At 31.0% G+C, this 26,756-nt stretch overlaps 1 protein-coding gene across 1 annotated transcript in view; it reads left to right on the top strand.

Moving 5' to 3' along the window:
* Positions 1-26,550, top strand: part of LOC131850127 (transmembrane protein 205-like) — a 28,261-nt gene extending 1,711 nt beyond the window's left edge. The window contains exons 2-5 of the mRNA XM_059200300.1: positions 16,908-17,077; positions 20,922-21,085; positions 23,516-23,638; positions 25,988-26,550. Coding sequence (XP_059056283.1) covers positions 16,908-17,077; positions 20,922-21,085; positions 23,516-23,638; positions 25,988-26,149 — 619 coding nt within the window. The 3' untranslated portion in view covers positions 26,150-26,550. The remainder of the gene's footprint in view (positions 1-16,907; positions 17,078-20,921; positions 21,086-23,515; positions 23,639-25,987) is intronic.
* The last annotated feature ends 206 nt before the right edge of the window (positions 26,551-26,756 follow it).

Raw genomic sequence — 26,756 nt, 5'->3', positions numbered from 1 at the left:
GTATTAAAATAACATACAGGCTATAAATTAAAAGGATATTACGTAAATCGGGCGAAATATAATTAGTGTCATGTAGACGACGTTGTGCGCGTCAGCTGGTATTTTATAATATTGTAGTAGTTTCTGAATAGATTTGAATCCCCTTTGAGTGATTTTTTTCAAATTTCATCAAACTTTACCAAGTGACTTTTTTTATGACACGAAATTAAAACAATTAAAGAGAAAGTTCATATTTATAGAAAGTATATACCTTAACACCGGTTTAACTCGCTGATTACAAGAAACGCGGCGACAAAGCGATACATTTGACCTCTTGTCGTTTCCGTCGCATATATAAGTTAACAGTAGTATAATAATAGTTTAAACAGCGCCATCTAGTCTCAAACTAAGCAGATATAATGCAATGGATTCCAAATAACTAATACAAACACTTAAATTTACTTTTCGGTACATACAAATAACACCCAAACCAACACAAACAATCATATTCATGACTAAAGGTTTGTATTGTATGATAATTGAATCCGCGACCATTAGAAGTAATGCGGTGTACTAAACTGCTAAACCTCTGTCGTCTAATACATGAATTGCACTTTGTTGGTTTACATTTCTTATCAGTGTGACCAGTTGTAGTTATTACAAGATTAAAACAAGAACAAAAGATTTTCGTAAGCATACTGTACCAAAACTTAATGAGTATTTTTTATGCACGGTAATGATGCACCCACCTGCGCTAACGGTTTACACTGGCGGGGCACCAGTGGAGATGGTTTCCGGAGGGAACTGTGTCAGGTCAGGTTGACCTCCCTGATATGGTATATTGCTAGTAATAGGATCATGAGTCCATATTACTAACAATCCCCGTCCCCCCAGAATATTAAGAGGGCAATGATGGTAGACTATTTTGTTTTATTGAGGATTTTGGGCTATTGTCAGGTACTAAGACCTATAGCACTGCACCTACATAGATTTATTGTGCTCGCTCTTTCTCAAAGTTCGCTATCTAGACGCGTCAGGGACAAGAATTGAAGGATACCCTTAGGAGCGATGGTTTTTATCTCCTCAGGATATAGTGTATACTTTCCAAAAGAGATATTTCGTTTATGCATGAGTGGGCTAGAACCATATAGGATGTGTAGTGGCGTTTCCTGTTCAGTTTGACAAATTCTACAGATTGCTGTTAAGCAGAGGCCTAATTTTGCCAGATTAAGTAGGTAACAGAGAATTTACTCGTTCGTTAGGTCTAAAATTAAAAATATTCAGGACACAAAAATCTTTGTTGTGTCATAAACATTTGCAGCGCAACGTGAGTCACGAAACCTTCTTTTACTAACACGGTTATAAATGCTAGAAAAAAATCTGTATGAAGTTATTGGGTTTGGTTATATTTTAAATTTTATATATGTAGAGTACATATATAAAATTTAAAAATCATATCTCTGTATGAATTGGCCAAAAATATTATTGTTATGTATTTTGACGGCCTTTGTGGTCTATCGGTTTAGCACACCGATAGTCGCGAGTTCAATTCCTCGACGGTGCAAACATTTACATTAATGAGGAAGATTGTTTGTATCTATCTGGATGTTTACTATATAAATTATGTAAATATTTACAAAAAAAATCTAAGTATTTATATCGGTTATTAGTACTTATAACACAAGCTCTGCTTACCGCGGGACTAGATGGCGCCATGTTAACTGTCCAGGGTTATTTATTTTTATAATTTTTGTTAGAAGTCATCTCTTGACATCAACTGACATCTGTTCTAGATATATTTCTAAAGAATTACTATTACGGTTTCGTTCACGGAAGCTAATTCTGGTCCATTAACAGACAAAAATTGAGAAGATGTTGGATTGTTCCCAAAAATCATTTTTAGTTTTATTATAAGTGGAAAGACAAACAATCAATAAAATAACTACTACCCGCAATTTCGATCGCTTGGATTAAAATAAATAAAAATAGCCTAACTTACTCCTTACAATATTAGCTATCTGTATGTAAAAGTCCGCATAAAAATCGGTGCAGCCGTTTTAGACATTAACATTCATTTTCTCGCTTTTAGCGAACATCTGTTAATTTGACATTACAAACAGACAGATCTATTTTATTTATTTGTGTGGATAATTAGAAGTACTTTCAATTTTATTTATTTTAGTAGAAGTACTTCTTCTCGTCTTCTTTGTTATGTGCCGTCTCCTACTGGAGGTTGGCGATCTTAATTTTATCCACCGCTGTTCTGAACAAGGATCTAGTGCTAATCGCGAACCACTGCCTTACGTTATTTAGCCATGACGTGCTGTGCCTGTCCGGTCTTCATCTTCTTCATTATTCTTCTCTAGAATGAATCAATTGGGAATGTTCAAATAATACTATATATATACTTTTTGTGAACTTGTCGAACCGCACGTATCTTCATTGTAAGACGATGTTTATTCCACACAACCTGTTACCTTTTACTATTGTTAAAACATTCAGAACATAAGAACATGGAAAAAAGACTTTCTGGCTTGGTAATAAGCCTCAATATCATAAAATTTTGTTACAAATACCGCGATAGGTACAAATTTTCAGTTCTAGACTTCTAGATACACATTAATGGAATTTAGACTCTGTTTATTTATACAGATGATTGATATTTGGATGATAGCGTCTTGGGATAAACTGTGTCATTCGAAAAGCAGGTTAAAGCCAACGATATTTTTGTAGAATAATTCGAAAAAACAAGTATCGAATTACTAGTTGATGGTTTTTGTATAAATAAATAAAATAGTAAGAAAGATTTACACCCACTAATGATCTTGATTTGTTAGTTTATAAAAAAAATCCAGAATTTGAAACGATGTATTACAACTCACAAATTCATTTATTACTGATTTTTTAATTCTACGTATGAAAACAAATGACGTAGGCACGTGCGAAATATCAATTTTTTCCATAAAAAGAAATGATAACATGATACCAATCACTCTTCGATAGATTTACATATATACTATACAGATAAGCGACATATCTATGTAAGTAGGCAAAATATAATAATGATAACCAACGGTTATAAAGTTGAGATAAAAACATCTTTTACATTCAAACTACGACGTAATCAATAAAATACACAATCATAAATTTACATAATTATATAATTCTTATGTAATTATGACGTCATTTCACAACATACTAAAATGCCGGGAAAAACTTACTCTAATAACGATAGAAGAAAACAAAGATGGCGGAAGCGCGGTCTACGCTCTTCACTGTGGTGGATTTCGGGGAATGTTCCATTTGCACTGTTCAGAAATTCAAGTCATAAACAATAAACTAACAAAATTAGGAACATCAAAAACATGCAGACATGGCTGTATGGGCGCAGTTCTCTTTGCCTTTCCGTTAAAGGATTAACATAAAAAAAAATAGCTCTGATAACTTGGTTTCTTTTATAAACTAAATCGAATTCAATAATAATTCTTCTGCATCCTAGATGTTATCTATATAGCAAATTTATTACAATTGATTGAGCAATTAGTGCGTCAAAATTTACTTAATTTTTTAAAATTTCGTTGTAATATGAGAGAAGCCATTGTTCCGTCCGCGATTTAAAATTGTTTCAAGTTTTGTCAATAGATTCAAAATATTTTTTGTAAAACAATTTTTCTGTGTAACAATTTTTTTCAACATTGATTACATTTAGAAGCAATTGTTTACAAAGATTTATTTTGAAGGACGTTATTTTAATATTTTTTTTATTAAAATATGCAAGATTTTTATTTTAGTTGCATTAAATATACTTAAATAAATTCAATTTTGGTTCAGTTCGGACGGTGACGACTCTTAAAACCTAGGTTTTATTGCTCTTTTATAATTAGTTAATGGTATATACTAACACATATTTAAATTTAATGAAAGCATTACAATATCATCCAGTAATTTCTATTACATTTTAAAGACTATGTTCCCACATTACCCGTATATCTAAACCGAGTAGAGCCAGGATGTAAGCCATAAACATTTTATAGTACCGAGCAATTTTGTGGTTTACAACCAATAACACCACATTCCTGCAGGTCGAGAGAAGTTTGCAATAAATATATAAAATAACAACCTTTACGTAACTAGAAGCAGTTTATTTTAAGACCTAATATTTTTTTAACTGGCAACATGTTACATATCAGCATAATTAATATAGTGGCTGTAAAATTTCAACGTCTACTAATTAACATGTAAATTGTATTGAATAATAATTTAAAATAAACATGAATAATTTTATTAAATTTTTCATCTTTCAATTAATAAAATAACTCTTAAAACTTTTTTCATATTTTTTAAGTACTTTAGATATAGAATAGACATAAATTACTTGATTACTTGATGCTGTAAGCTAACGAGGGCTATTTATAGGCCTAATAAGGTAGAAATAAACCTAGAATAAGCCTATGCAAACACCGTGTAATCTCACTGCAGCGTGAGAATGTAACGTATGACATTATACGTCATTGTATTCGTATAACAGTTGTTTCTGACAGAGACTACGAGTAATCAACTATAGTACTCTGTGTAATATTTTTTTAAACGTATTTCTGTGTATACAAATGTTACTTTTAAGAGTTATGACAAGGAAACCTAATTTATATGTTTGCGACGACCCTGAAATATTATTCTAAAATAATATAGTTACACAGTTTCATACAAAAATTGTTTTGTGCTAAGTGACGAGGCCTTGATCTATATTTAAAAAAAATTGTTTATTATACTAGTACGTATATTCCTTACATTTTTAATATAATTTGAAATTGGAATTAGTGATTACTGACTACTATATTTTACTTTACTATAGATAAAAAATGTATTTAGTATTCCTTTTTTAAATATTATTTGAATTTGGAATCACTATGAGTCCCTCCATTTTACAATGAACAATATAATTTAAGTGATTAAAGCCCCGATCATTTTTAACTTTTCTTTCAGTAACAAATTTATCCATATTTCCTAAAGAACTAAGATTATTCTATGTTGTGTATGTTAATTTGTATATCTATATTCTTAGAACTAACACCAATTGTTTCTCTTTGCTACTGGTATATATTTACGAAGTAGTTATTACCACTAATAACTCGCAACTGTACCCATTTTGAATAGAAATAGATAAATGCTTTCTTTAGAAAAGCATCCAGTTCCTTATGTGAGATGCGTACAAACCTGTCATTGCCTCTGTGAAAAGTCGGTTTATTGCCTTGTTGGGTGCTCAAATTGCTTTTAGAGCCTTTTAAATGTAAGCAAAACATTCCTTTGCCTGTTCTTTAGTATTTGCTTAAGTACTTTTTGCAATGGTAACACTGTCCTAATTAACTTTCTTGTATAACAAGATTGCACGACAATTTTATATTCTATGATTACTTAAATATCTTATAAAATTTGGACTAGATAGTAGATGGTGAAAGAAAATAGGCCGATGTCTTAAACATTGATAGGACTTTGTATGTATATGACAAATTGCATGATGATTATCATCCGTCATACTCGTAAACGGGTGCTGCTTGTACTGCACAATATTCTCTCTAAATAAATAAAAAAATGAATATGTGTTTTGTTAATCATGTACAAGATCATTTAAAAAGAATAAGAGCCGAGTTTCATGTCAGTTCTTCTCATCTCGAAGTCATTCCGAACTGACGGTAGGTTTGACATATCATAAGCGTCTGTAATAGACCTACATTTTCAATTTGATTTTGATTATTTAAAGTATGGAAGGGTTGTAAATAAAATCACATTGGTGTTAATAATATTAATATTAACTATATAAAGAAAAATAAAGTACTATAATCACGATTTCAATAGCTGTATAAATAACAGTTTAACATTGAATCGAGTCGTCGTAATATCGGATATTATGACTTCATAAATTTATATCAGAAACGATTTTCTCGTGTCATTTAAAAACTTGTAATCCATATAAGTAAGGGGATGCTGTAGGCATTTCTCAATATGCAATACACATTCGATTTATACTGATAAGCAATTTAATTGAACACGCAACGCCCTATTTTATACGGCGCGGCCATCTTGAATTTCGTGATATTTATAAATATTATTGAATTTATAAAAATAAATACAATTGCATTATGTGCTATATGGCTGAAATCTTAAGTAATGTTATTAAGAGAAAAGACTCGTATTTTTATTCTATTGAATATATTTAAACGATATATAATTTAAAAAATAGTAATAATGACATAAAAATATGTACCAGATTTCTACGGATACTGGTTATTTGATAAACGCCAAAAACCACCAGCCAATATCTGACTTTCTTTATTTTATTTATTCACTAGCCATCGGCCCGCCTTCGCTCTGATGCATTATAAATCGTTGAATTTCTCGACTAGTTCTATACATTAACACGCATCTATTATATACATAAATGTACTTCTTGAATCAGTCTATCTATTGTTGTAAACTGCATTAAAATCCGCTGTGTAATTAAAAAGATATAACCGAACAGACAACGGCGACTTTGTTTTATACTATGTAAAGATTAAGGATCACAAACAGGTTTACAATTTAAAACTATTTATATTTCTCATTGTAAAGTCTTTTACAACCAATGAGAGGTTAATTTTTAAAGAAAATTTCAATGCCATTATCTGTGTATCAATGTGTAATATTGTGATTGATAGCGATGGATAAATCCAGCTCTTTGATGTGGGCCTTCAAAACTGATTGCCGTAATAAAGATGTTTTTCAAAATGCATACAGTTGGCACATCTGTGCTGAAATAGCAACGATATCATATTATATTTTCGTACAGTTAATCCTACTTAAAATGTTACAAGATTCTGTATATTCACTGACTGCAAAGGTGACTTCGGTAATCGGCAGTCGATTAAAACTCAAAGACAATTTGAACGGACAGATCAGCTCGGGAGAAAAATAAATAATTGATAATTTTTCATGGACTTCGCTTCGCATTACTGTTAATGTATAGTATTTGTAATGGACCTATCAGACCATTAAAAATGAAAAATATATATTGTATATACATATTAGGTGTCCATCTTATAATTTATCTACCTACCTTCTGTTCGAATCTCTTAAGCGGGATTAAATGACAAATCTCAACACATTTTTACATTTATAGTGTACTTATATAGTACACTATAAATGAACTTTGTATTATACATTATATTTATTTATTATACATTATATTATTTTATTACATGTATTATATATATAAACCTTCCTCTTGAATCATTCTATCTATTAAAAAAACCGCTTCAAAATTCGTTGCGTAGTTTTAAAGATTTAAGCATGTTGCAGGTGATTTTGATACGATGTTGTTGGTCGAGACAATGTATATTACAGATGATAATAAACTGACAATATGTACATAGAAATAATGATCTTATATACTAAATGATATTAGGAAAATGTAAGGTGGGGTGACACAGTTTAGACACAGCAGTGCTTAGTAGACAATATTGAATATATAGGGACGGACAGACAGCGACAGAGACTTTGTTTTATACTATGTAATGATTACAATAATTTTGTACATCACTAGTAATCTTTCCATACTTTATACATATAATTAGTAAAAGTTACGGGATCTTACCACGTTTTATATTTATTTAGTTCCCAATATTTCGGCAGTGTTTTAACCGCCATGATCATGCGTAAATAATGCAGTTACTTTTATTAATTATACGTATAGATATAATAACGACGTTAAATTTAAAACTTTACATATAATATCACGTATATTCGTATGTAGTCTATCCGCCTTGTTTCTTGATCATCGGGGTCATCAAATGAATGATGTTTGCTAAATTGAACGTTAATAGATCATCAAACGGCTCGACCTCCGAACAGCTGTTGTGTCGGCGTCACAAGGTCAGCTGACGTGTCTTATATTAACAATTCGCACGAACAAACTGATTGATGTTTACACATTCAATAAGGAACTGTCAAGGACCGCAGATAGGTCATCGCCTTACTGAGTTAATGGGTCTTTTTATTATAGACTAGCGGTACCAGCGACTTCGTCCGCGTGGAATTTAACTTTATTTTTCTAAAATAAAAGTAGCCTAAGTTACTCCTTATTACATCAGCTACCTGCCAATAAAAGTCCCATCAAAATCGATCCAGCCATTTCAGAGAATTTCCGAAACAAACAGACAGACAGACAAAAATTAAAAAAAATGTAATTTTGCTGTATGTACAGTATTTGTATTCATATGAATGTAGTAAAAAACGGTTATTTCAATATTACAAACAGACACCCCAATTTTATTTGTATGTATAGATGATCAGGGAATGCCACCCGCCTGTGCTATCAGTTTACGCTGGTGGGGCATCAGTGGAAGATGATAAGATGAGCATGACTGTACTGTTAGCCCATAGTGACAAATTCACCAGGAATTTATCACGATGGTTCCCAGGGGGAACCGCGTGGAGGTCAACCTGCCATGTTACATTGCTAGCATACTATTAATTCACATTACGAAAAATCATACAAACTCATATCATAATTATAGCTATGGTAATAATAAAATATAAGCTCATAACACGGATTATTACTTCGTGCTCTCACAAAGTATAAAAGTCAAAAAACTCATAAAGATAATTATAAATTATCAGCCGATGCCATGTCCTGCTTTTAAATGGTTTTGGAAAAGCTTCAAGTCTCAATTTATATTGTTGGTAACGCAGGCAAATACCACCTACTGTATTGTAATATACATACTTACATACATATATTGTAATATACATCTTACTAATATTGTAAACTTGACAATTTGTGAGTATGGATGTAATTATACATGTTGTAGACCGGAAAAAATCTTACAAAGCAACTTTTTTTGTTAGAGTTATGCCCTTATGTATATCTATAGGCTGTATCTGATCTTAAAACATGATGTTTATTTACTACAAGTCACAAGTTTAATTAACATAATATAGTGAGAATGGAAACCTAAATTGAAACTTGCTTGAACCTATGTAACCATTGATTGTGTGTAAATATCTTATTAATATCACAGAAAACATAATATTACATACTAATATTATAAACGCAAATTTCGTGAGTATAGATGGATGTTTGTTACTCTTTCATACAAAAACTACCGCATGGATTTTAATGAGACTTTACAAAAATATAGCTTAAACGTTAGAATAACAGTTGTCTGTAAGAGATTGGTTTAAGCGATAAGGCCGCCTTTTGTTTGCATATCCTTCTTTTTTTTATTTCCTTTTTGTAATTATTTGTTTCTTTTATGCACAATAAAGAGTTTTATTATTATTAACATATGTTATAAATAAAACTGAAACCATAGACACAGCCAGTATATAATATGAATACAACAATCGTGATGTACATAAGAAAGTTTTTATATTTACTGCAATATCAATTAGGTCGAGGTGAGAGTAATAAAAACATTTTAACGCGATTCAATGCTATCCGGAACGAAATATTTATACCACTAATGTACGAGATAATATTAATGGAAAACAATATTAACTGTATATTAAAAATCTTTGCAAAATATTAGTTTGTATCTCAATGTATTTAGCATTGACATAAACCTCGGTGCTTTTCAATGCTAAGTGTACTATAACTTTATATATAAAAATTATGTGCCACGTTGTTTGTCCGCGATGGACTCCTAAACTACTGAACCGTTTGCAGTTTTGATTTGCACATTGTGTGCAATTTGATCTAACTTGAAAGATTGGATAGCTTACATCTCAATTTATAGTCGCAATATTATTTTATTGCCTTAGGCACAGCAACGCGTGGCCGTGTCTCTTACTATATATATATTATATATTAATTTTATACATATATATATATATATTATTTTTATAATAACTAAGTATAAAAAGTATGTTTATTATAGTTGTATTATTCAGAGCTATATTGACCGAGATGAGCTATATCAATTTTATCTATTTTTAAATATACCGCATCATTGTATTTAAGTTTGTTTATATTTATAATTATATTTATATTTGCACTTGGCTTGCCTCCGTCTCTAATATAATGTTTGTTTATTATCGGTAATCACGGAAAAGCCAGTTTTTTTACTAAATGATACTGGATTATTGCACCTGCGATAACGGTATACATTGGCCGTGCGCCAATGGAGAATGATGAGATGAACATGAGGTCAGGTCAGTTAGCCCATCTTGACAAATTTACAAAGAATTGTTCACGATGTTTTCCAGGGGGAAACGCGTGGAAGTCAACATACTTACATTGCTAGCAATAGGGTCCTCTTTTCTCCCTATGAAAGTCAATTAATAATTAAATACATAAAATCAAAGTTTCTTCATGAGAACCAGATAGTAATAGGGTCATCAGTCTTATTGCAATCCCCTTTTTCCTTCGGGAAAGCTAATTAGTTATTAAATGCATTAAATTAAAAGGTTATATTAACGAGATTCAAGCTATTCGCTCGTTATTGCTGCCTTTAGGATCTAAAACGAGGTAGAAACGCTTTCTCCCATCTCAGTGACATCCCAAATCCAGAATACAAAACATTAGAACACTACACACTTACCCATCTTAAGGAATCCTTTCTCGTACTGATAGTGGTTTATTGTCTATAATTTCATTACAGAAAATCCAGTTAGAATTTACATTAAATCAAAGGTATTTTATATCAACCAGATTAGTTTGGATTTGGTTTTTATGCGGTCAAAGATCGCAAGTTTTTATGAGTACTTAGGGGTCTAAACCGAGATGGAAATGCTTTCTTCCATCTCAGAGACATCCCAATGGTAGGGTGCAAAACATTAGTCTGTGACTCTCTCTCCCAATTCAAGAACAACCCATGAATCTACAGTGGATGTCATATTAATTCATTCACCTCGTATGCTATTATTTACATAGCAACGTATTACGTACGTTATTTATTCAGCGGTGCACGTACATAATACGTCAACTTGCGTCATTTGCAAATCCGAACAAAAAATAGCAGAAATTTATGTCTGCCAGTATTTGCTGGCTTACGAGAGATTTTCACGACAATCATCACATAATTATGCGAAAGTGAGATTGTCTATTTGTTTTGTTAATACTGTCTATTACACAGATGTGTCATTCAAAATTTCACGCTCAAACTTCTATAAGCAAAATACCCAATATAGTAGTTTAGGATTTTATGGAGGACAAACAACGTCACAAGAAATTTTTATATATAAAGACATATGAAAAAAAAGTAAGAGAGGGATAGACTGTGTGAAAGACGATAGGATAAGAAGGGAGTGAATAACTAGATGAACGTTACGCAAGCCTCAAATGAATGAGATAAGGAAGAAACAGATGATGATGTAAAGATTGGAATTTGTATTATTCCTCTGATATTAGGTCTTTCAAAATCGAATCCATCTTTTTTTATTCTGGCAGATCACAGGCAGAAAATGTAGTTGCTCTCTTTATTCATATATGTATCTCTTGCTTGATATATATGACAGAGGTTCATAATTTACTCTACAACCGGAAATTATTACCTTCTATCTTGCATATACCTGATTCCTATTAAATATTCAAGATAAATGAAACATAAATATATGAATTTAATTAATATGTACTACAATTTACATAAATAAATGTAAATTGAGTTTACACCTACCGTAATAACGAGTAGGTGTTCAGTTTATAAATTGCAAATAGACTGATTTATTCTGATGTCAGTCTAGAATTCTAGATTATAGCGGAAATGTCGACAAACAGTTAGATCAATCGATTTTATAATATCAAACTGCTACTAATATTACGTACGGCACGATGATCCCCCGTCCAATTCAAATGGGGATCGAAATTACGACGGCCTGAGCCGAGGTTCGAACCCCTAGCGGTGCCCTCAGACAAAGATCGTATCCGGCTGGAGATAGTTGGTTTTCTACCGCTCCATAAGTACTTCCGCGGCTTTGGAGTACCATCTGCACTCGCCCCCTAACGTCCGGTGAAGCTGTAAAGGCCAGGTGCGGACAACAGCATTAGAGTAGTCCGAAAGGAAACAAAAAGGCGTGATGAATTTATGAAAATTATTGAGGGAAAAATAGAAAGAAAATTATCCTGGGAATAATAACTGAAGATCAGTATTTTAATTCTTAAACTGATACTGAACTTTTGAGGCAGCAAGTTTAATGATTTTGTATTGTATTGTTGACACTTTTTCTTATACATTTCTCTCTTTTTAATCTACATTATATCACTTGTAACTGAAACTTTATAATCTATATTAAAGATGCAATTAAAATTGTTATCTATGGTTATATTTCGAAGCTGAACCTTCAATAAGCTGTTAAAATATTAATACTCTGTGATCAGTCGTCCTATTATTTCATTCCTGGTCCATGCATTACATGGAGCATTCAATCTTGTGGAAAATCTGACGTCATACAAAGCATGCATACAATGCACGTAAATTTTAAAACGATTTCGGGCAAAACCACGAAACACTGTATTCATTAAAACCATGCATTGTTCTCAACAGTTATAAATAATTCATTGCACGTACTTATTCTTTTTTTCCTCGACACTTTAAAAGCAAGTATAAGGAATGATAATAATGAAACGAAAGAAAAGATTACAATGCTGTAGTAGTATAACACTGCTTTATTTACCTTTGGTAGCTCGTTCGATGCCCGCAGAATACAAATAATTATATTCAACAAGTATTATTGTATTGTATATGTAAATATATAGTACATTTATCAGACGCATAGTGGAACTTCTGTTTAGTTTCAGAGTAGAGGGCGCTGTGTTATTTATATATATACTAGCTACCTGCCCTGGCTTCGCACGGGTGTACATGTATTATACGCTTAAACTTTCTCTTGAATGACTCTATCTATTTCTAAAAACAGCAATAAAATCCGTAGCGTAGTTAAAAAAATGTAAGCGAACAGACTACTGAAGCGACATCATTTTCTACTATCTAAAGATAGTAAAAAATTCAGTTTGTATGAAACTTTTGCGCGAACCGTTACGCGAGGCTAATGTATTTCTAATTATCTGTTCTAAATTAAGAATTTATCTTATCAGGGATATGCATATTTCATTTATAATAATATGTAATTATTTAATACGTAAAAAGCGTTGAAAGTATATGAAAACTCTCTAATTGTTTTATGTACCTAATTAAAGTGGCAAACAAAATGACGGTAAGCAGTAATACTCGCCTATATACATAAACTGCCTACGGATATCACTTCAACGTGCTATACCCGTAATACCACACATTTGTCACCATTTTAGAGAAGTAAAATGTCATGGAGGGGAAAAAATATTATTACAAAAGCATGACGTCCATAAATGGCTAAAAAGTCCTACAAAAAAAAATATATTTCATTTAATTCCATAATTGAACTATACATTTGATATAGGTACTCCATATATGTATATACAGATTTATACAACTTCATAAGTATATATAACCCTTTATTGCACTTATATACAAAAGAAATAAATATTTCAAGCAAGAGTACTCTTATCTCTGATTTATATGTAGTCTTTTTTTATATTCTCATGATAATAAATCTGCAATCAGTCCTTGAATTTGATAATTAAATGTTCTACATGACATTATAACCTTTATTTGTATAACCCACTAACCGACGCTACGTGATATACTATTTTAAACTTTAATTATTACAAAAAAGTCGTATATTGCTTGTATAAATAATATTCCATACTTTGTATCAGTTGTATCAACACTTCCTCAAACAGAACAAATAAATATTGCTGTTTTCACTGAAAAAAAAATACATTATTTTTTAAGAAATCTAAACTGAATCTCTGCAGTCTACTGAAGAATAGAATAGTAATTTAAAAAAATATACCATAGATTCAAAAACATTTTATTCTAAGTAATTCTGTCTGTGTGCACTGGTTATTAATTTATTTAAAAACGAGTCTGAATGAATTCAAGAGATATATTTTTTTGTCTGAATCGTTCCAGTATAACAGACTAAGACAACAAACCATACTGCCTAAACATCCGTATACGGTTTTGTATCTATTTCCTAATCACATCTTCAGTTGCATAAACGAATTTATATTTTTATTTTTGATTTTGCTCTTGAACTATAGATACTAGACTATTTTTTTTTTAATATTAATAAACGTCTTTAAGTATTTTTATTGTCTTTGGCAAACGCACAAATGTGCCGAGATAGTGAAAAGAAAAAAAAAGAAGTATGTTTTGTAATTACATAGTAATATACAAAGAAAATAACCTATGCAACAAGAACAGATTGATGATGAAATATTTGCGCATACAAATCTGTGATCATCCTATGGTGAAGTAGTGTTAAACGACTTCACCACCGCGGTTAACGACATAGAAATACAAAGGTACCACAGAATCCATATCATTTTATGTATGACCTTATTGGGCAGTTTTGCGATGGCTGTACTATGAACGTGTAAAGAGGCACGTCCATACATCCTTATCGAGAGATAGTACTATTAAATTATAAATGATTTCGATAAGTTTTTTATGATGACACCTTTGGACAGCGGTGCTAATATTGTTTGATTGTTGTCACCGGTTATTGACCGTCATGCACACTATCTATTCGTCACATCGTACAAGGAGCGTGTGGAACAAATAATACGTGCGAACTGGCCGTCTCTATATCTAATCGTTGAAAGGAGCTTAGAAACTATCAATTAATCTGTGCTTTTGCGACAGAAGTCACGCACCACCGTTCTGTATCTGATTTGGTACACCCGGTGCCTTTTGTGACGTAAATATGCAGTGATATGTTTGACATACATATTTTTCTTATAAATAATAATATATATGTAACAATTCAAAACATTGTAAATTCTTAAAATGCTTATATAAAAACAGCTTATAGTAACTTAATTGCTACGGTAGTAACAAGGAAATCCTACTAAATGTCAAAATAAATCAATGAAATGTCAACTTTTTAAAATTAGAATATAGTAGAAAATTAGAGGTAAGACTAAGATATTGCGCATAAAAAAGTTGCTACTGTCAGGTATACGAACTGTGTGGAAAATAAAAGATTTACAATGTTATTCCACGATGATCCTCATGTGTTATCACTGTTGAAGATTATTATGACGTCATGTCCAGTTGTTTCACTGCTTTTCTCAGCCTACAATAACATAATTTGCAAGTTGCTTAATCTTAGAAATATATTATATTTCGTTACATGTAAAAACGGTTGAATTAAAAAGTAGTCCTATAAGTTTCCCTCCAAAATACTTTCCTATACAGCGCTTGAAACTAGTCCCAAGTGTCGTACTTGTAACGTCTCACGTAACACCGACCGTTTTTACGCAATACGTTATCATAAAGATTAAAATACTGATTAATCCAAATTGGTATTTATGTTATACACAAAGGTCATTATTTAGCTACTTCGTGGAATGACAAGTCTATCGTATGTGTGGTGATTAAGACTTGGGGGTGAGAAAGTCGCGTTATCGTTTCATAATACCATTCAATGTCTAGTAAAATACTCCCATGAAATGATAATAGTTCGTTGTGAATTCAATTGAGAGATAGAATATTTTATTTGCATTATACAGCAAAAGGAAAATGTACATATAAAATATATAAACACGTATAAATACAAATAGGCGACAAATGTTTAATCACTTTGTAGTAGTTAAAAACTTTTTTTTTTCGGACTACTCTAATGCTGTTGGCCGCAGCTGGCCTTTACAGCTTCACCGGACGTTAGGGGGCGAGTGCAGATGGCACTCCAAACCCGCGGCAGGACTTATGGAGCGGCTGAAGGCTAACTCCTGCTTAACGGATACGACTTTAGTCTGAGGGCACCACTAGGGGTTCGAACCTCGGCTCAGGCCGTCGTAATTTCGATCCCCGTTTGAATTAGACGGGGGATCGATTGGAGGGGTAGTTAAAAACGTAATAGTCAGTTGTTCAGTTGTTCAGTAATACTTTCCGATTTAGAACAAATGCATAACCCAATAACTAATTTTGTTATTAGAATATGAATACAAATAATCTTTATTCAAAAAGTAAATAAGCACTTTTGAATACTTACCTATATATTTTTATTCTACCACTCATTCGGAACGCAAACTCATTACAAGAAGAAAAAGCTATAATGCGTATTGCTCTATTAAATAAATTTTCACAATTATATTTTTAGGAATTTTGTGTGATTACTAGAATATAAGAATTGAGTAACTAGTTCTTTCGTCTCGTTACTTCGTTGTTGTGAAAAGAGATAAATAACATGTTCTTTTTATCGTATCACTAAACGAGCTGTCATTTAGTCACCTTGTCCTCTCGGAAATCTGCTAGAATTTATTCTTAGTATTCCACTGCATATTTATATTTAGGCATCTGTCCGTGATATTTGTAATAACAACACTATAGTATGCTTGTTTACATATATAATATACTATGCGCTTCGTGCTGGCCAAATAAATATTATCAATATATGCAATTTATATATTATTGAAACATCGATTAATATTTCCTATATAACACTGTATTCATGTATAAAAAACTTATAAGATTCCAGATGTAATAAAATAAAATAGATAAAGTTCAAATATCATAAAATGTTACACATAACGTTTTTTTTTTTACTGTCCGACGCGACGTTACGTTAAAATATCATACTTGTTAATAACGAGGGCATTCTATAGTACGACGTGAGTCCAATTAAATTTATGACACGATAATATATGGAAACATTGGAGTATTACTAATATTTGGAATTACAAACAGACACTTAATTTCATTTATTTGTATAGATTACTGCGGTTCTGTTCTTGTTTATAAGTGACGGTTTTTACATCTTAGGTGGACATTCAACTTCTTTCCAGTTACGTAACAAAAAAAAGAAAATATCAGTATGTACAATATTAGTAATATCAATTATTTCTTCCACAGTGTCGTCACAAAGACTACGCAGCCTTTCCACATAGCACTGGCAGCGGTCATGCTCCTCACGTGGCTGAGTAAACCCAGTCCAAACGCTAGTATACGGCTCTGGAGAGCTTTATACGTAGGAGCAGTGGCCACGCATCTCGGTGCACAGATCTGGATGACTCTTGTCTCTGGTGAGTTACATTACTTACTCTTTAGTCATTATTCATTACAAACAAACTGACATGTAGGAGCTAGTTATAATTTGATATTAAAAAATATGGCTGTATGGACACTGTCTCCTTTGCCTTTCATTTAAAGGATAAATAGAACAAAAAAAAAATATACATGTTCAATTTCTAATAATTTATACTAAACATGTCACATAAATTATTTTACAACAACATCAATAACCCGGTTATTGCACCATTTCAGCGATAAATTTACTAAATAAGTTATCATTGATCTATAATAATTTATCATATTTTAATTATCCAAATTCCGATGACAATCACTATTTCATTCATGTGGGATCTTGTAGAGTCAAAAATAAAATATGTAATTACCTTTAGTCAGACAATACTAATTTATAAATGAATATACAACAAGGAGGTTTTATACAAAATCGTACGGAGACGACTTATTACTCTGTATCACATAATTTTGGTGCCAACAATTTGACAGGATGCGTGGGTCCAGATTAATAAAAAGCTTCTCGAATAAAACATTCCCAAAATACGAAGACGCGAATACCTCCACACAAAAAATGGGCATGTACGTAATATAATTTTAATTGTGCAATTGTGCGTGCGTCCGTCCATGCCAAACAGTTGCCCGCGGCATGTACATTTCTCAGAACTATTCAACTCTGTTAACTGGCAATCAAATTATTTGAAACCTCTGCTTATAAGTACTCTTTTTTATATATAAGAATATATAATACGGTTATATACCAGATTTTATTTTTATCAGATAAAATTTAATGAATTCTTATGAAATTCAACTTTGGAACGTAATAATGCTAAATCCGATTTGAATTGCTTTTTTTAATATTCGAATGTTTTAGCTTATAATGATAGTGCTCTGTAACATTTTTTTTTTATTTCTTTATCCGATAGCAAAGATTAAAGGACGCATACAGCTATGCCGATAGCCGTTTTTCCTATTTTTCAAATGTCCTATGTGTACATAAACTAAACGCACTCTGTAATATTTTAATAACGTTGACCTAATCACATTAATAGATTTATGTTATTAACTTTAAAATAAATTGATGAAATTTTGAAAATAAGAAAATAAACATTGTAAATCTTGAAAATCGGTTGCATTTTATAGTGGTAGAGTATAAAGAGACAAAAAATAATAAAACAAAAATTTTGGCTACAGAAGAGAGGAGAAAAATGTTTTTGTTATTATACAAGCTAAAATTATTTGTCTTAGGTAAAAATTCAAAGGATTAGAATATGATTGATGAGAACCGCAAACATGAAGGTCGGTTATATAAATAAAAGTAGATAAACATTTTAAGCTATCAAAGAAATATACGCAGCAAATTTACATAACCTTTTAAAATCGTAAAGAGCGACGGAGATTATAAAATTGTTATCTACAATGTAAAGGATTTCATTAGAATTGAATTCATTAATTCTAATTACGATTCGTGTGTTTTGGCGCGAAACCTATATTAACCTTATACAATTTTTTTTATAGTGCTCTGTAACCTTTTTTCTCTTTACCCAATAACAAAAGCTAAAGTATCGTACTCACACAGCCATAAATGTAGCCGTTAATATAATTAAACTAGTTGCTCAAAAAATTAATCGGAATTATTACGTCACTAGTTCCGGGTTAGAAGCGCTGTTTATTATATGACCAATAAGTATTAATTCTATATCTTTCGCTGTTTATCAAATAAAGGATTTCTTTGGATTTAGCATATGACATGACAAGAATCAGATTAGATTACATATAATAATCAATGATCAAAATACATAAGGCGATATAAGTAATATGAATAAACAAAACCGGACATCGGAATAGGCGCATCGTCAGCAATCAACCCGGCGACCTATAATTACGCAGTTATAAAGACGAATTTCCCTAATTTAATTTAAAAATGAATCTGCATTTTTGTAATCATGTACAAGCTCATTTGAAAAGAATACGAGCTGAGTTTCTAGTCAGTTCCTCTTAGCTTCACAGCACTCCGAACTGACGGTAGATTTGACATATCATAGGAGTCTGTAATAGACATACATGAATCAAGATATTTTGATTTGATATAATTGATTTGAAATCTCTGGAACTTACTAGTGAAGATAATTTGAAACGACCCAATTATATTTTCTCTTTTTATAATAATGCTCATTTAAAAAGAATAAAAGAAGAGTTTCTTGTCAATTATTTTTAATTCAAATGGGAGTGCATTTGACGGATTTGACATATCATAATAGTCTGTAATAACCTACATGAATAAAGATGTTATGATTTGATTTGGTATATTTCAATACCAGAGTCATGTTAGCATTCTAGAACAATTCCGTCGGCACGCCATAAGTGTCGTATAATTCGCAAATTGCTAGTAACGAGACCAATAAAATTGATATGATACCGGTACTTATAATGCGATTCAGTTCAGTCGGAACATTGATATGACCTTCCTGTGACGTACTCTGTGCGAAACAGCCGCGAACTCATCACTGTACCTACTCTACTCGTATTTTGTTTCATTTAGTGTCGATATTGTTTTGTATTTTCCTTATATAAGGTACTACCAAATTATCTACATTTCATAGGTCATTATGTTATATACACAATTATTATGATAATAAAGAAATTTCACGTGTTTTCTTTTGTAATGGCTTGGCACTTGGTGCAATTTCATGTCTTAGTAAGATGAAATTTTAATGAATGAATTCTTTTTTTCAAATTATATATTTAAAAAAAGAACAGTTTATCTTTTTTTATATATAATTTGAAAAAAGAATAGCACTTCTATTCTATATTATATTAGTATTCCTTTTTTAAATATAGTTTTTAATTTATTCCTTTGCGTTCTATAATGTTACAATAAAGGTTGCCATAATATGATTAAATTATGTACCCAAGCCTTAATTGTGACAATCTAACTTCTTAACCAATATACAGATATTTCTAAATCCGAATAGTAATTTGAAAGATAATTTCAGGTAATCATTTACATTACATATTTAAATTGACGATGTAAATGCAACCAATTACAATAATTCATAACCAACATACAGAATACATAACCTTAGTTAATAGTGTAGCTAATTTCAAAATTAATGCCCATTTACTTGGATGCCATTTGCTAATAAAATGTAATATAAATTGACAGCACGTACAGGATTAAATGAGTATAACCTCCACTTAGAAAATAGACTGTAATGACGACTGTTTATGATTGGGTTAGTCATTAAATTAAAATTTTATGTGACCATGTAAGTACTAGGAATAGTATTTATTAAAATCAACTTAATTTTAATCATTTCAGAATACGAATGGATTTCAATATTCTCAGCGAAATATTTTATTATTCGAAATTTAAAATCAAAATTGTCAAAAATTCAACTTTTTTTTATTGTCTAAATTGGTAGGCCACGACTCTACGCTCTTTACAGCTATATTTACGCAGTGTTGTAAAATAACGTAAATAATCGTCATCACATGTTGTTATAGTGTTTTATCTAATCTATAACTATTTTAATTATAATAAACAATTTAACTTCCTAGCATTTATCTATAAGTTTCGCACTTCCTGCTATACACGTGTAAACGTCAAATGATAAGCAATCTTAGAAAATATTTTAAATAATAACTTAAATAATCCCACTTCTGGGCAAAGATCTTTACCTATTTCGTGTACGCTAGCTATACTTAAGAGAAAAATTCATTCGAATTTAGAACTTAAGATACTTTATGTAAGTTAACGTAAAGTATATATTGCCTTTACATAATAATGTATTTGAAATTTTAATGCAGTCAGCAAAGTTCTAACCATCTCATTCTTTTTCACAGGAATCGTGCTGTACTTCACTCTCCCACGGCATGACTTCGGACGTGTGCAGACTGTGCTATTCCCTCTGTACTACGCGTTCAATGCCGCGATGAGCCTAATAGGATTGTTCGCATACACCAGGACGCAGTACTTGTCTAATTTTGAACACATCAGCTGGGTACAGGTCAGTATACACAGTACTTCTTACTTTCATACACTTCATTATGTGGCTTGTTTTTCCTCAACATTTTTTATGTAACTGGATAGTCAAAAAACTTTCAAATTTCGAATTGAAAGTCTTGTCTTCTACATAAAATATACATACAATACACATACTCTGTGGTTTTTAAAAAGTATAAAGCAGTCATATAGAAGTACCTCTAGGTACAAAAATATCATGTTACACCAAAATACGACTACAGTTCAAATTACATACCTACCTTCACATGGGCACTTGGCGCCAGTGCATTGCAGCAATTATAATAATATGACATTTAACTCGGTGTCATTGGCCTTAATCGATTACTCTGACAATTAAACAAAAATTTATTTAATTCCAAATTTAAAATATAATTATTCCATATTTAAAAAGTAATTTAAATATGGAAGGGTTTAATTTAGAAGGGTACTTTAAACCTATAACAGTCTCCTGTTTCCAGAAATAGTACGGGAAAATCGACTGTCTAATCGATTCGCCACTCGATTTACGGTTAAGCAATAATATCGTTCCGGTAATGCGTGCAAATTGCATCCAATACCATTTAGATGCACAAAAAGCAGTTCTTTTTTGTCAAACTTTAATCAACTACCATAGACTAGTAAAACGCTTAATGTTTTTTCTAAATATTCGATATTAATCTATGTAAATATAAATAAATTGTTTCTTGTCATTTCAATTCAATTTTATTTAATTCAATTCAATTTTATTCATTTCAATTTTATTTAATTCAATTTGTATCTTCCCCTTTATTATAATTTACTCTGAAAGTTATTTTGAATACCTACAAATATCAATATACATGTTATATTAAATATATACAACCTATTGTTATATAATTATTTAATAAATAAGATTGTGGTTAAATTCTATAGAAATATTTAATATTGAATTGTTTTAACTTTTTATTCTGTCTATCTAACCAACCTAAAAACTAATGAAGGTGGACGCTTGCCCAAACTTCAGTTGACATATTAATGAGAAATTAAGTACACGTATCACAATTTTCAATTACATGTTATTGAGCATACGTAAATATATGTACATATATTAACAAAGTAACAATTACTTTGTTAATATATCAAAGATAATAATTAATATCCATTTCTCAAAAGTACTATAGATATAGTACTAGCTGTACTGCAGCTGTGTAAACACAAAACTTATACGTCCTTAGTTGACTTTTGATTGTATTACATAGGTATAAATATAATGTAGATTAAATATTACTTTCTCATTTCAAGGCAGGTCCTCGAATATATCCTTTAATCTCAACATACAGATAACTAAAATTGTAACTTTGCTTTCGTTGAATATTATTAAGATGGCGAATCATTTTTAGGCGGGAATGTTTATGGAAACGTTATTTTTTTATGGCTTGGCACTTTGTGAATTTGCCAATATATACAATTTGGGAAATATTTGTTCATATATTTATTATCGTCATACGAGATAATTTATCCAGTAAATACCATAGATAACATAATAACTTTCTTTGTTATTTCTTAATTACATTACAGCTATGTAGGTCGAATGTTTAGTTGAGTCATACAGTGAATTGAGATGACTGATTGCGTAATATCCCCTTAGTAAAATATATAGTGCATGCATAATGCATTTATCTCGTTATGATGATTGGCTAGAATTGGGAGATCAATTGGATATGTACGTATGTTTAATAAGGAATTGAGTGACATTCCTGTCCATAGACACACATGTATATGTATACGATGTGTAATAATTATTTACCTCTACAATTGGATAGCTAAATATCATTTGTATCATTATATTTGTAGACGTTCTTTCTGTTTCAACATCAAGGTACTATTTTTCCGATACCGTAGGAAATTCTGTTTTAAATTTAGCCTATGATACATAGGGATACAGTAGCTTTCTATTATCTATAAAGATTATAAGTTATATCCTATACAAAAATAACTATTTTTACCACTATCGTATTATATATATAAAAAAACAAACGTCATTTAAATTAATACCTGGATTAAATAGATATATACATATATATCACAAGTGATAAAATTAAATAGATTATGAGTACATTTTGTGTTTGATTAGACACATAGCATTCATTAATAGATGGCCCCGGTGATGTAGCAGTTTAGCACACCGCTTTACTTTAGATGGTCGCGGGTTCAATTCCTCATAAAAACCCCATGGTATATGGCATAGGTGGCAAGCAAGCATACGGCCCATCTGATGGTAAAACCGTAGCTTATAGACGCCTGAAACTTTCTTCTTCTTTTCTTCTTTTATTCTTCTTAAAAAACCCCATGCTGTAATTTCTCGAGAAAACCTCGGCAGGTAGTTCATGGTACTTTGTAAGTAGCCTATCTCGGTAAATATGGTTTTAATGTATCCCCTTTTATTTGATTACAGGTAGCACTGTTGCTAGCGATGTTCAGTATAGAAGCATTCATTCGACTGCGCCTCGTGAGGCCAATGATTCGCGCCAAACACATCAAAACACAGATGGAGGAAGCTGCCGGAGGTGGACAAGAAGTAAGTGCAACATACCGTACACTTATACGTTTCTATGATTTACCATAGAGCAAATTACATTACTTTTTTATAATAATTGACAGCGTCCTTATGAGAGTTCAACCAAACTTTAACAAAACTTTAGCTCTATATAGTTCGTTAGCAAGCACCTACATATACAATAGGTTAAAATTATCAAACAAAGCTTGCAAAAGTTGCAAATAATAATTTCTTAAAAAAAATATTGCAAGATATTTTGTTATATATGACACCGTAAGTCAGAGCACAGATCAGGCTCACGTCACATAGAATAATATATTTTTTGTTTTGAACTGTGCTAGCACTTTTTAGCATATTTATTTAATATATTTAAACACAACCAGTAGTTTCAATTTAGATTTCATATCTCACTGTATTATGTTCATTAAATTTGTGGCTTGTTATAAATAAACATTACGTTCTAATAGTAGATACAGCTTATTGATATATATAAGGGCATAAACTTTACACATAAAACCGGAACAAAACTTAGAAAGCAAATTGCTTGGCAACATTACTTTTGATTGTATGCAATAAACTAGGCTATAGATAACAATGTCTAGAATTGCTCTAGACACTGAGTAGACTTTGTGTCCTAGTTATTTGAAGTGACTGATATGGATATATCAGTGTAACGAGGTTATTTGAACCAACAATATTGCAATCATTAATTAAAACTTAATTATAATAATATAGTTTTCTTATCATATAAAATTACAATGTTACGTAGAAATAAAAAAAACGTATTTTTTTAAAATAATAATAATAGAATGGTTCGCCTTCTTGCGCTAACGGTTTACGCTGATGGGGCATCAGTGGAGGATGATAAGATGAGGTCAGGTCAGTTAGTCCATCGTGACATATTCACCAGAAATTTATCATGATGGTGTCCAGTACATTGTTAGCAATGGGACATTAGTCCACATTACTAACAACCCTGTTTCCCCAGGGGGAAAGGGGATTGTTAGTAATGTGGACTGATGATCTTATTGCTAGCAATGTACCATGTCAGGTTGACCTCCACGCGGTTCCCCCTGGAAACCATCGTGATAAATTATTGGTGAATTTGTCACGATGGGCTAACTGACCTGACCTCATCCTCATCTTATCATCCTCCACTGGTGCCCGCCAGCGTAAACCGTTAGTGCAAGCGAGTGCGCCATTCCATTATCATCCATAAAAAAACCCTTGTTCCCCCCAAAAACCTTATTAATTACCCAATCAATCATGTAGCTGTTATAAATATTTAAATAATATCATTTGTCGATATGACCATTTAGTGGCAAATACCAATTTGATTAAATGATTTTTGTTTCGAGACTTATTGACATCCGTATCGTATACACTAACGTAAATATAATAAATATTTATTTCTTGATAATTTACAATAGAATAGAAATAGAAATAATCTTTAATATAAGCACTTTTGAATACTCATAATTTATTCTAGTTCTTCTAGGCTCAAACTATACGATAACTGTCGATAGAATTAACTTTGCATAACAGTTTGTAATAGGTCTACGTAAATAACGATATTTTAATACAATTTTGTAACATTTTACTTTCAACTGCATAATGGCATTGATTACAATCGTTTTAAAGTTCTTGGCCTTCATTACTGATCGAGAAGTTCAATTCAACTAGATTATGAATAGATTTACCACGAAATATTACCACTCGAATGATATCAATACGAAATTCGTTGATATATTTTCTACAGAAATCATTATCCCTATGACTAAATCTTTTTATAATAAACGCAACTAAAATCATTGTTAAAAATAATGTAGACTAATGATTAAACAAAATTACAAGATAAATTGTTATAAATAAAGAAGTGATTGATTAATTAACATTTGTGTGTATTGGAAGCCCATTATTGTTATCTGTAGGAAGTAAGGAAATAAAGTTAATCAATACTTAATGCATTTATAAAATCAAAATAAGCATTACTGACTAATCGCGTAATACTTGCAACTTAGACTTAGGCCTTTTCATATTACACATTTCCATTTCAATGGGTAATATTTTTTTATAAAATTGCCGCGAAAACAGTAAATAATATAAGTATATTATTTACTGTTTATTATATAATTATTAAAAAGTAATCAAGTGATTACTTTTTAATAATTTGTGGAATCAGAAACTAGCACATTCCTAATTCAAATTAATACCAGTACATCGCGCGTTGTAGGTATTGTTAAGCAAATAATCACTACTAAAAGTTAATAATAAAGCGTATATTCGTATTTTTAATTTTAGAGCATAGACAAATATTTTAATCATAGATTTTTTAGTATATTTTTTAATATTTGTATTTTATTGTTACAGATTGGTCAACTGATTCTTGGTGAATTGGCGCACTGTCCACGCTACATGCGTATTTTGAGAGTGTTCCGAATGTACCACTCCAGCATCGCTATGGGTACCATGATTACCCTTGGTTGCTCATTATATTCAACCATGATCCTCGTCGATTCTATATGTACCTAATAGACCAATGTTACGACCTAATTGTCTATTACCAAGTTCATTTTAAACTTTGTACGGTCTATATATAGAAGTTTAAAGATACATCTACTGAGATATGAATACATTTGTCTGATGTTTAATGCTACTTGAAACGAGTGGATGATTTTAACGAGTGGGATTTTTAGTCGAGAATTCGATTTAGTGAAGTTCCATTTATGAATTTATTAGAAAAAATATTGTTTTCTTTTTTTGTATTTTTTGAACCAAGGACTTCAATCTGTATACTATGTTAGACATAGTATTAATTGTGCTTATTATAATTCAATTTCACACTCTAAAATAGCTCGCAAAATAGACAAAACTTATATTCTCTTGGAGAGATACATGGAACTCTATTTATAGTATATATTGTAGACAGATGTGATATAAGTAAAAACTCCAATTTGACATTATTTTGTTTAAATAAGATTCTATATACATATACGTTTTTATTTGTTCATAAAAAAGCACTATCAAAAGCACAGTCTCTTTATTTGTTCAATGCAGATTGTGCCCTAAGAATTGGATTTCTAATTTCGGTTTGAATTTCTTGGTCTCATATAGGGAATTAAACAAATTATTATTGGGT

The sequence above is a fragment of the Achroia grisella genome, unplaced genomic scaffold (genome assembly GCF_030625045.1).
Source record: "Achroia grisella isolate CSIRO2021 unplaced genomic scaffold, CSIRO_AGI_Agris_v1 utg11170, whole genome shotgun sequence".
Classification (NCBI taxonomy): Eukaryota; Metazoa; Arthropoda; class Insecta; order Lepidoptera; family Pyralidae; genus Achroia; species Achroia grisella.
Note: the sequence above shows the minus strand (reverse complement) of the source record. Positions and strands in the feature narration are given on the sequence as shown.